This window comes from Danio aesculapii, chromosome 17 (genome assembly GCF_903798145.1).
Source record: "Danio aesculapii chromosome 17, fDanAes4.1, whole genome shotgun sequence".
Taxonomy (NCBI): domain Eukaryota; kingdom Metazoa; phylum Chordata; class Actinopteri; order Cypriniformes; family Danionidae; genus Danio; species Danio aesculapii.
Window position 1 is genome coordinate 7309273 of NC_079451.1, and position 13404 is coordinate 7322676.

Consider the following 13404-nt stretch of genomic DNA (forward strand, 5'->3'; position numbering starts at 1 on the left):
ACTGTTGGGCGACGCGGTGGCACAGTAAGAAGTGCTGTCGCCTCATAGCAAGAAGGTCACTGGTTTGAGCCTCGGCTGGGTCAGTTGGCATTTCTGTGTGGAGTTTGCATGTTCTCCCTGCGTTCGCGTGGGTTTCCTCTAGGTGCTCTGGTTTCCCCCACATGTATAAAGACATGTGGTACAGGTGAATTGGGTAAGCTAAAAAATTGTCCATGGTGTAAGTGTGCGAATGAGTGTGAATGGATGTTTTCCCAGTGATGGCTGGAAGTGCATCCGCTGTGTAAAAACTTGCTGGATAGGTTGGCGGTTCATGCCGCTGTGGCGACCCCAGATTAATAAAGGGATTGGGCCAAAGGAAAAATAAATGAATAAATTAATGAATGTTTATTGTTCCAAAATATTTTAAATGTTAAAATAAAATATACAGGGGAAAAATTGTTGTGTAGTTTAAAAAGAACTAATTTTAGAACAGCAATCACAACCGTGGTGCCGTAACCGTGATATTTTTATCCAAGGTTATCATACCGTCAGAATCTTATACCACCCCATGCCTACTATCAAAACATTAAGAGTGAAACCAAAAGATACAGGTAAAGCAAAATTAGTACCTGTGGCTCCTGATAATACGTATATGTTTTGTGTCTGTACAAAACAACAACTGAGCATTGTTTACAATTTTACCTTTACAGGCCTAGGCAACAGGCCCTGAGCAGGTTCAAAACCTTTTGATCCATATTTTTGTCTGTGTGCGTGTATTTTTAAATAGTTTTTCAAAGAATGACAGGAACGATCAGGTAAATGTATTACCTTTACCATATACATAAACAACGAGTCCATTTTAGTAATATTGATAAATTGTTAAATGTGGTTAAAAATATAACAGGATGAAACGGAAGATTGTTTTGTGACGGACATAATAATAATAATCATAAAACATGTTCAATGTTGATATTAAAACTATCTAAATAAAGTAATTTTATTACCTTTGTTTCTGATTTGCAAAAGTCAATTTTAAGTCCTCGTTATTTTGCTAGCGGAAGTGAGGTCATGTTATGCAGGAGAGCGTTGGTCCAATCAGCGCAGCAGCCGGGAGCGGAAGAATGATGGCGGCGGACGGTGAGAGACGCGGTGCGTGTGCTGCAAGTAAACAAGAGCAAAGCAGAAGCCAGATTTCACATCATGCAAGACAAATGGATGCTTTCAGAGATTGTGTTACCTCTATTGTCGAGTCCCTCGCCGACCTTGGAGCAAAGGTTTGTGTAAAAGCAGATTAATAACTGGCACGGTGTCACTGTTTGGGATATAACACTGTTTTGCTCATAAGTCATATTTGTATTTCATTTGAGTCTATGCTAAAAGCTAAGTATGTAAATTATGTAGCTTTTCCGAAGTAATAAGATCGTCCATGTCGTAATTTTATATGATATGTCTGCACTAGCAAGCAATAAGTTGTGATATGTATTTTTTTTTTCTACTGTCACTGCTGAAATAATCATGATGCCCTGGAATTTTTATAATGGTCTCACCTGGTTTTGTGGATTTTTATTCATTTTCATGCTGGTTTTTCTCCCTGCCTCACCAGCTGGCAAGTGCCTGACATCTTACTAATTTAACAAACCAGACTTGCCAGTGAAATAAACCACCTAGTCTGTTTTAGGCATTTTTTCTGCACTGACAATTTAGAAACCACAGCAACAACAAAAACTTTCTTTTATTTTTTTCAGTTGAAACTAGGGGATAAAGCATTGAGAATCAGTACCAGTGTCAACAATGTGAACATCTCTGAGCATCAGCCATCTCATGTGTACTCCTGTTTACAACAGCACATCTCCAAACTACAGGTAAACAGAAGCATTATAACATTCATCTGCACATATAGCTAAAATGTTTAGGTAAAAACATATCTTTTATAGATCTTATATAACAGTTATATAAGTTATATAACTTATAGAACATAACCTCTAAATAGATCTTAAAAGTAATTGTTTGTTTGACATTTATTTGTGTACTTGGCTGTAATGGATCTTATCCAGTATATTAGTGAGCATCTGTTTCCACCATGTAATAAAAAGTTAAACCTATTATGTCACAATTATGATTCAGAGAATAACATCAGAATTTCCGGAAGGAAACATGCAATTATTGGGGGTTGTCAGAATTATAATAGATTATTTTATTATAATATATCATATTTCTTACATTTTAACTTTTTATCTCGAAACGGTAACTTTTTATTGATCACAAATCCTAATTTATATCTTGTTTTTTTTTTTTGAGAAATTTTTAAGTTGCAAGATATTCTCATAAATGCATTTTTTTTTTTTTTTTTATGTATGTTTGAGTTTTTATATATCCATAATACACACACATGCACACACACACTTTGGATGCATTTAATCGCATTTAGTCATTGCCCAGCACTAATAATACTTACACTAATAATTCATATGCAAGTGTAATAATATTGTTTCATGAATAATCTCTTTTAAGTGTAAATATGTTTAAAGTGTGAATATGTTCACATGTTTTTGGCAAAATAATCACTGACAGGGCAAAACAAATCCTTTCAACTTCAAAATGGATTTCTGATTAAATTATCAGGGTTTGTTTGTATAAAAATGACCTAGGGCTGCACAATATATAGTTTCATCATCGATATTACAATGTGTGCATGCACAATAGTCACATCGTAAGATATCCAATGTTGAGTCTGAAATATAGTTGACCAGGAACTACAGAATTGTATTTAATTACTGTATTTATGATTTATGCCAAAAAACAATGTGTTTCTTACTTAGGATTTTGTCTTGTTTCTAGTCCAAATATCTACATTTCAAAATGAAATCAAAATTATTTTACTTACCCCACTGACAGATAACTCAGCTTGTTCTAACTCTTAATTTCAATGTATTTCTTTTGAAGTTGAAAGCAAAACAATATTTTTACTTGCTCTAAGAATGTTTTGATATTTGGATTAGAAATGAGACAAAACAAAGAAAGAAAAGCATTTTTTTGCATTGTGATTGTTCAGTTTCTGTTCCTGAATATTGTTAGACTCCCCAGGAAACCATTAACTAGAGCTATTCAAACTATCTTGTGTAAATGCAGTCATATTGCAATAATTATCACAGAAAAATAAAATACTGCAATATCAGATTTTTCCAATATAGTGCAACATGCCCAGCTTACTGTACATTTTAAAGATTGTCTTTTACCACATTATTTATTTATTAACCTTTTGCTTACTGTAGTCGGTCTCTGAGAGTCTGAAGCAAATAGTGGAGTCTGAAGCAAATAACTGTACAAATTCCAACCCAGACGTCAGTGAAGGGGAAGAAACTGCTCATACATCTGAGCAGATGGTTACTGATGATCCTCTTACATCTGACCACTGCCCTGCCCTTAAGGATCGAAACAGGACTCAAATCGATGATAACGTGCAGATCAAGGCTGCTAAATCAGAGGTAAATTTGTCACTTCAAAAATGTCGACCTATTTTACACGAATCACACCTGTATTTATTAGAATATTTTAACAAATATTCATATACATTTTTTAAAATATTTTAAAGGATTAAAATTTTCTTGTTGAAAATGGATAAAACGTAGTGGTTTTGAAAGATAGTGGCAAAATATAAAGATTTTAAATGACTATTTTCAAAAAAATTATTTTTTTGGACCATCCCTTATGTAGTGTTTTTATATGTCATCAAATGATTCCTATTCGAAATATGTCTGGCGCCAATGGCATAGCGGTTAGTGCATCAATACATGCACTCCGGTGCTCACGACGACCTGACTTAGATTTCCACCTTGAGGTCCAATGCCGATCCTTCCTCTCTCTCTCTCTGCTCCTGATGCTTTCTTGTCAATAGTCTCTACTGTCCTATCCATTAAAGGTGAAAAACACGAAAAAATTATTATTAAAAAAGAAGAAATCGGTCTGGTAAAGTTGTTTTGATACATAAACAAATAGAGCTTTATTACCATTTTATTTTCTAATCAAAATATCATGATTTTTTTTCATTAAATTTCTAAAACATTATATATATATATATATATATATATATATATATATATATATATATATATATATATATATATATATATATATATATATATCTCATATAAATCATATAAATATCTATATCATATAAATATTTATTTTAAATATCTAGTTTTAAACAATGTCAAATGTAAAATCTTTTTTTCATCCAAGAGCTATTTTCTGTTTTTAATGCAGCAAGACATAAGTACTGTTGCCTATGAAGATAACTTTAGTTGAACAGTTTATTGTTTTCATTTTTATTTACCAATGATTATTGTTAGTCTGAACATTTTTTTGTATGTTAAAGCAATCTCTTCTCCCAAAATACAATTAAAGTCAATTGCTTGACAGTCAGTATGTATTATTTGCATGTAATCTGCCCCAGTTGGTCAGTCATATGCAGTGTGAATTGCCATCTGTGGACAGACAGTTGAGAATGAATGGAAGGCTCCTTCACCACTTTTCCTTCAGAGAGAAACAAATAGCCACCCACTTTGAGAGTCCTGAGAGAGGTCCTGGTCCTTGCAACGTTATGAAGTGGATGTTCATTACACGCTGAAATTGCATGTGGGCGAAGGACAAGGAGGCCCTCATTTTTATTGCTTATTTATTTACAGTCACTGTAATAAAAGGGCCAAGCAAATCACAACTATCTGAAATGGTTGCGTGTGAGAAATATTTTGATTTTTGGAATAATTGTGTCCACCGTGGTCACTTGTTAGTCATGCAGCCCGTACAGCCTAGCGGTCCTCATTATAACTAAACAGCAAAAAAGAAGACAGTGAATTGATTTTTTTTGTTCTTCAATAGCTCATCAGCCTGACCCTCATTGCTCTCTCTCTCCTCATTTTCTCAGATTGAACGTAGGATATCTGCATTTATAGAGCGCAAACAGCTGGAGATCAATGAAAACAATGTGAGGGAGTTTTGCAACGTGATCGACTGCAATCAGGGTGAGAATGGGAGGGTATGGGCGGCAGGGGGTGGTCAAAGGTATACTGCACAACAATTGCCAATGTTTGTAAGAGTGCTGATTTTCACTGACGTGAGGTCAGAATTCAGCTGTCATTTTCACAGAAAATTCTACAAATAAAATGTGTTATTGTTAGTGCTGTCAAATGGTTAACTATATAAATAATCCAAAATATAAGTTTGTATTTACGTAACATTCATGGCAGTTTTTCTGAGGCTTTTTAAATGTTATATTGATATCGACATTATATCTTCATTCATTCATTTTCTTTTCGGCTTAGTTCCTTTATTAATCACAGCGGAATGAATCGTCAACTTATCCAGCATATGTTTTATGCAGCGGATGCCCTTCCAGCTGCAACCCAATACTGGGAAACACATTATATCTTATAACTTGGAATTAAGAAATATATTGTGAAATACACTTATACACAAGAGAAAACATGAGTTTACGTTCTATGACTAAATTTATATACACGCATACTTAAACAAGGCATTTACACCCATAGAACTTGCACTCATGGATGTTTCCGTTTTTAGACCAAGTAGTAACCAAAACAGAAAATTCTGTAATCATTTACTCACCTTTCACTTGTTCCAAATCTGTTTGACATTCTTCTGCTGAACACAAAGAAGATATTTTGAAGAAAGCTGGAAACCTATAGCTAATGACATGCATTTTTTTCTACTATGGATGTAAGTGGCAACTTTCTGTGTTCAAAAGAAACAAAGGTTTGGAACTACTTGAAATTTAGTAAATAGTGAGTCCGCTTTCTATTTTAGGTCAACTAACCCTTTAAATCAGCTGCTTATTATCCTGATCCTGGGAATCCACTGCTCTGCACATTTGTACTGAGCATCTTATACACACTCAGTACAGAAACAACACCCATTTTTGTCTACAAGTCAATTTAGAAAAACTGTTTTGATCCACTTAAAATGTTGACAATTTTATATATATATATAAAAGCCATTTTCTCCTATAAAACTTGCACTCACTGGATGTTTTTTTTTTTTTTCAGACCATTTTCTGCAAACCATAGAGACTGTAAGGCTTGAAAATCCCAGTAGATCAACAATTTCTGAAACACTCAACCACATCCAGAGTCCCGTAAAGTAGTACCCAAAACAGAAAAGTCTTATAATTTACTCATCCTTCACTTGATCCAAACCTGCTTCTGTTGAACGCAACTATATTTTGAAGACAGCTAGAAACCTTTAGCCAATGACTTTAGCCAATGACTTTAGCCAATGACAAAATATTTTTCCTACTGTGGATGTCAAGAGCATCTTTCTTCAAAATATGTTTTTTTGAGTTCAACAGAATAAAGAAACGTTCATTTCTGGGTGAACGCTTTCTTTAAATCTGTGGCTTTCGGTCCTTTTCTTGGGGATCCACTGCTCTGCACATTTGTACAGATCATCTTATACACACTCAGTGCAGTTCTTGAACCTCACATAATGAGCTGATGATCTGAATCAGGTGTGTTAAATAAGGGATGAATAAAATGTGCAGAGTGGTGAATGCCCAAGACCAGGATTGAAATCGCTGGTTTAAAAAGTCTTTCTACCTCAATCTGATCCTCGGTTTGATCTTCAGCAGATCGTCTTGACCCGACCTGCATGGCTTTATGCATTGAGTTGCTCACATGTAATTGGCTAATTAGGTATTTGCGTTAACAAGCAGCCGGAGAGGTGTACAGAATAAAGTGGCTGTTTAGAATATGGCTGCGTTCCACTCCGCTAGACACATACAGGAAAATTCATGGGGAATGAGGAATCCTCCTATCAATTTTAATTTGTGGTCAATTCTGTCAATGGGACAAGGGAGGTTTACATGGGCACACGCTTGACTCCTCGATTATGATTGAGGGTATGAGTCTGCTTCATGTGTGCACTCCACCACCTATATATCCCACAATGCAATACGAATGTGTCATCGCAGTAGCGACTTGCATTCACAGTGTATATTAATTACCAAGTGCTTAAGGGTTTAGGGCATTCCATATTACCCCTTTCAGATATTCCTTCAGTTGTGGACTCTTCTGTAATGTAATCAATGACGTACTTCCATGTCAATGAGATGGAGGAAGTTAATTTATACACACACTAAGGCTGTTAATAAATGATTATTATAAAGATCAGAGGTTTTATTATTATAAGGAGCAGAGGTTTTATATTGGTTTGCTGTACAAACTAACAATATTTTTTCCCTGTGTGGTGTGCAGAAGACAGCTGTGCAAGAACTGATGCAGTCTTTACACCATATCCTGGTTTCAAGAGTCATGTTAAAGGTTAGCCATGTGTATTTTCTTTGTAAGGAAACTTAATATTATATGCGGTTATACTTTTTAATTGGATGCGGTTATACTATTTAAAACTGAATAATAAATATAATGTTGCCGCCGGCAGCCTGTACATATCCTGAATTTGAGTCCCGACTTGTGGACCTTTCCCATTCCCCCTCTCTCCAACGTCACTTCCTGACAATATCTACTGTCCTATCACAATAATCGAGAAAAAAATTAAAGAAATTATAGTATTAATTTATATTGTTGCCAGAGATTTATGCAAACTCCTCACCTTTTGCTGTGGATCCACATTATTAAGTTCAAAGTTGGTCAACTACAAGATCGGCATAGATTATATGAGATTTGTATTATTTTTAATTATTGGTTATTTATTTATTGCATTTTTCACCTTTTTCAGTGTTTAGTTTGCATCCCTGCTCTTTTAAAAATTATCTTCAAAGTATCTTAGAAAAAAATATGTTAATGTTTAATATTAAAAATATATAAATATATTAAAAAGCATAACAGTAATTCATGTTGTGGCCCTCACAGTGTAGATGAATATTAACACATTTGGTTAATTCATGGAGCATTAATTGGTGTTTGTTTGCAGTGACTCGTGTTATAAATACATACGGACCCCAAACCAGAGGGGCACATGCTGATCTGGGAGAGCAGCCGCAGGGATCAATCAACCGAGACTGTGGAAACTCTGCCGTTGAGGAGAGGCTCCACAACATGGAATCTCACCTTAAACTTCCACCAGGTAGATTTGATTCCACAAAAGAACAAGAGGAAGTTTATTTATTTGTGCTGTTTTTCACAATGTGAAACTCTGTTACTGTATCCGTCTCTTTGCAGGTCCAGTTCCACAAAGCGTTTATCAGCGACTAAAGAAACTTGAAGATCGAATTCTGGAGCTCGAGGGTCTTTCCCCGGAGTACTTCCACTCCACAGTAAGTGGTGGGAAAAAGAGCGAGAGAGAATGTATGTGTATGTGTGACCTTGTTTGTTGGAGGAGTGGAAGATCAGATATTGAATTAGTCTGTTCATCTTAGCGGTGTCATTCCACAAGTTCTACACTCTTTGAGCATCCACTGTGTCTTATAAACACTGAGAACCAGACATTCAGTGATTCTTGTAGGGAGTTTTGTCTTAGATTTTTAAACTAATTGTCAGTGTGATTCTATTCTAAAAGTATAATACAGAAATTCATATAGAGAGAAGGTAAATACTGAAAACACTGCAAGCTTCATTCATACATTAATATGTATATGGTTAACGAAGTCACTCTATTGACACAAAGCATGCAGGATTCACATACTTTTTATTTATTCATCTGTAACATTTTTCGTATGCAAAATGCGTTTTGATCATGACTGGATTCTCTTTATCAGTTTGATTTTCTGTGTTACAGAATTTATATGGCCTCAGCTACAGAATGTAGAAATGCTAGTGATGCTTTTGATTATGGCTGAACAATATATCGTATATTGCAATGATGTATCCGCAATAGTCATATTGCAAAATTAGATTGTTTGTTAAAGATTTAATTCAAAGATTTTTAATTATTTGTACAATAACCCTGATATTTTACATTTCATTGTCTTTGATTACTTTTAATCTCCCCAGTAAACCATAAAGCATGCTTTATTTAACTTTTATTTTTGCTCTTTCATATTTATATATGCTTGTAGTTTATTATATTTTATGCCGATGCGCTGCATAGTAAAATATTAATAAGTCAAGTTGATCTAAATGAATGAAATCTTCCCAAATAGAGCTTTTAAAAATCATCTGGTCAATTATATTCATATCGCAATATATATGGCAGCAAAACAAAATATCGCAATGTCCGTTTTTTTCCTATATCTTGCAGCCTTACTTCCGATGAAGCCTGGCTAATCTACCTTAAATTAAAAATAAAAGAAACTTTTGCAAACAAGAAAAATAGAGGATTGAGCAAAAAAATAAATCAATTAATGCAAATCTCCAAAAATCGCAACGTTTTGAGAAATAAAAATTAACAAAAATAAAGAACTCAAAGTGAAAATTAAGTTTTAAAAAATTTTGCTAACAAAAAAATATTTAAATCTGCAAATGAAAATTAAGCAGTGCAAAATAAAAAACGAAAATATAAAATATTTGCACTTTAATTATTCGCGTTTCACTTTGTGGCCCTGATTTGAAAAGGGGGCGGAGTCAAGGAAACTTGGGCAGTTTCAGAGAGGTGGTCTTACACAGGGTGTCTGCAGGGTCTTAAAAAGTATTAAAACTTGATAAAGAGAAATTTAAGGCCCTTGAAAAGTATTACATTTTGTTTGCTAAAGTTTGCATGAATTTAATCTTTGAATATTGGGATGCTGTGTAGTCAGAAATCGATAAAATCCTGCTAGATTTTACATCACACTGCTTTGTTTACTGCAGTAACCAGGCAAACACTTTTATTCAGTATATGAATAATGTATTAGTTTACAACCAGTATTTGGTAAATAGACTGTAAGTTAAAATGTCGCCGATGAGGTCTTAAAACGTATGGAAAGAGTCTTGAAAAAGGCCTTAATTTCGTTCTCTGATTCCTGTATATACCCTGTTACAGCCCAGTAGGTCCAGGCCTGCCGTAAACGCAAACGCAAAGTGAAAACCGCATGGCAAACTCACGGTTGACTAAAATGCAAATTAAAAGGACCATTGCAATTTATTATACGGCTTTTCTAAAGGCAATGCTATTAAATGTTTTGCAAAAATATATAGTTTTTTTATTGCAAATATATATAGCTTTTTTGCACTGATTTTTATTTGCAGTTTTTGTTTTTCTGTCTTTTTTTTTATTTCTCAACTTAATTTTCCCTTTTGGGTTCTTTATTTTTGTTAGCAATTTTTTTTTCTCAAATTAATTTTTGCTTTGCTATTTATTATTATTATTATTATTATTATTATTATTATTATTATTATTATTATTATTATTATTAAATATATATATATATTTTTTTTTTTTGTTTAATAATTTATTTTTTGTTTGCAAAACTTTCTTTCATTTTGCAAGTATATATGACCCTAGATTGACCCCATATGATAACTTTGAAACATTTTTAGGTATCGAGAATGCTGTTATCATGCAAATTAATGTTAGCATACCATACAAATTCCCATTACCTCTGTTTGTTTTACACATTTCAAGTATGCATAAATGTTTTTTCTGTTTGTAAAGCATGTGTCATGTTAAGGCAGTGTTTCTCACCACATTCTTGGAGGCCCACCAGCACTGCTTGTTTTGGATGTCTCCTTTGCCTGTCACACCCATTTTAGTCTGCTAATGAGCTGATAATCTGAATCAGGTGTGTTTGGTTAAGGAGACATGGAGAAATGTGCAGAGCTGGTGGCCCTCCAGGAACGTGGTTGAGAAACACTGTGTTAAGGTACCCTAGCTGTATCCATTTATGATGCATGATACATAAATATAAATAATACATGGCCTCTTTTGACCCATTTAGTAATATTTGTTTGTTTTTCCCACTGTACCACAACACGTCCTTCTCGCATATGTGTTTCCTCCTGCGCTCACGACAGTCAGCCGGAGAGTTCTTCAAAACCATTAAAAGCTGATATGAGTGATATATATTTTTTTCGCTCACTTCAGAATTTGTTATCCCTGTCAGATTGTAGCCCATCAAAGTTAGCTGAGTAAGTGCTCTTGAACCGTTTCTACGCCTCCTCACACCAGCTTCACTTAGTTCAATGCTGGGCTGAAAGCTAGCTGATTTCCATGTCCTTTACAATGTGTGTGTGTGTGTGTCTGTCTGCATATTGCCAGTAAAGTGGGACATTGAGTGGCGTCAAATATGCTGATCTTCTTAGTTTGCGCCGCAGCTTTCAGCAAGTCGAATGAATTAATTGAACTCTACTGACCAGGGTGAGCGGATATCATGCATCTGCCAAGTGGGTCCATATGCACCCATGAAAAGTGATTAAAATGGAGATAAATTATGGGTAATAGATAAAAAGAGATAGACGGAACAAATGAAAGGGCCATTGGGTGACAGAAAGAATCCCAATGGCCCCCACTTAATACTATTAATCAGCGCAAGTCCAAAGCAGCTCGGGTTTGTTGGCAGTGATTGAGTGATGCTGAAGGACATCTCCGTTTCATACTCTAATCATGTGCCGTTTCTGTCCACTTACGCTCGTCCTTGGTTCGGCTTTTTTGTTTTGGCTGCCATTACATTTTTCTCCCCTTTTTGCTGTATTTTTTTTCTCCCCCTTGTGAAAGCAGCCTTGTAATAGTTTTTTTTGTTTTGTTTTTGTTTAGTCTGATATTGAGATAAATGCCGCAACGTGTTTTTGAATGACGCCTGATGTGCATTGTTCATATAAATCAGCATTCGTTTCATGCTTTCATTTCTTTTTTTCGCCCAGAATTACTCGCACAAACGACCTAAAGCCTCAATGTCGCAGGTAAGTTCCATTACTGATTCATTTGCGTTTTCATGGAGAGAAAAAAATACGAAGGTCCCGCTGTTGAAAGAGAAGGTATTAGCTGATGAAAACGCTCTTGTTTTCACAGAACTACAGTCTGGCTGAGCTCGATGGGAAGATCAGTGCCGTCAAAGCTGCCTTGATGAAGAAAAGCAACGAATTCCAGTCCGCAAACGCAGAGTTTTCATACTGACACATGCACTTTTGCTTTCTATGTTTTTTTTCTTTCTCGTCAGGAATTCATCCTTTTGGTCATGTGGAGAACTGAGCATTTCAGAGAGCGTGTCAGTGAATATGTTATATCTATAAAAATGTATGTAAAACGTTTAGTTTTTTCATACATGTGTCGTATTGTTTCTTTTGTACATCGCTTATGTAAATAAATGTGCATCTGATTTGATGGTGTTTTTCTTATGTATTTTTTCCTCAGCTTTTTGCAACTGTTTAGTATTTTTATTCTTTGGAAAATGTATTCATCTTCTGAATGTGCAATGTAATGGGTCACAAGGTTTATTGGTAACATTTTATAGTAACTACACACTATGAATCATTTATTAAGCATTAGCATATAGTGAATTCATTTTGTTAAGCATTAACTCTACATTAATAAACATTAGTAAGCAGTTTATAACTGCAGCTGCAAATGCAGTATTCTTGACTTATAAGCACATGTTTAATGTGTTTAATAATTGTGTTTCCATACTTTGTTAATTATTTATTACTAAATTAAGTATTGCATTATTTACAAACCAGTTATTTAAGAATAGTTGTTGTTTTTTTAAGATAATTCTGAATGAGTAAGTTATTAATAAACTATTCAAATTAACATTCATATATCATCTTATTCAGGCATTTACTAATAGTTCATTTGTATGTTAATAAATGCTTTATTAACTCAACTACATCCAGTTTTGGGACCTAATCTAAAGTGAGGACTAATAATGCTTTATAAATCCCTTATAAATGACAATTTATTTCCTTTATATATTTTATTTCTTACAATTAATGGTTTAGTTAAATTCTAAACAGGAAAAAAGAACATAAGCGATTATTTCTATTCATTTGAAGATACACCAATGAAACTATCAAATAAAAAATTAATCTTTGCAACCTTATCTAAAATAAAATTACTGTACAGTTTAAACATCACTAAATTACATTGAAATGTTAATAAATTGTTAACTTATTGTTTTTATTATCCAATTTTATGTTGTATTTGAATAACTCCTGTTATTCTGCAATGTTTAAACTTTACAGTAATTTTATTGTTTAGATAAGACTGCAAAGATTAATGTTCATTTGATACTGAGCCTTTAATTGTCATTTATAAGGGATTTATGAAGCATAAATAGTCCTCACTTTAGATTAGGTCAGAAAACTGGATGAAGGTGAGTTAATAAAGCATTTATTAACATTCATAGTAACCGTTACTATGCTTAAATAAGATGTATAAATGTTGATTTTAATAGTTTATTAATAATTTATTAATTTATTCTGAATAAGTACAAATGGTTTGTAAATAATGCAATACTTAATTTAGTAATGAAAAATAAATTTTTAACAAAGTATGAAAATACAATCATTAAGCAAAGTATAAATGTGCTTATAAGTTAAGAAT

At 33.8% G+C, this 13404-nt stretch overlaps 1 protein-coding gene across 1 annotated transcript; it reads left to right on the forward strand.

Annotated features, from left to right (window-relative positions):
• The first annotated feature begins 1098 nt into the window (after window positions 1-1098).
• Window positions 1099-12186, forward strand: mbip (MAP3K12 binding inhibitory protein 1). Its single transcript, XM_056477751.1, has 9 exons — window positions 1099-1253; window positions 1725-1841; window positions 3252-3464; window positions 4904-5000; window positions 7248-7313; window positions 7924-8076; window positions 8172-8266; window positions 11727-11765; window positions 11875-12186. Exons 1-9 carry the CDS (start codon window positions 1101-1103, stop codon window positions 11977-11979), a joined length of 1038 nt encoding a protein of 345 aa, XP_056333726.1. The 5' UTR covers window positions 1099-1100; the 3' UTR covers window positions 11980-12186.
• Window positions 12187-13404: the final 1218 nt, after the last annotated feature.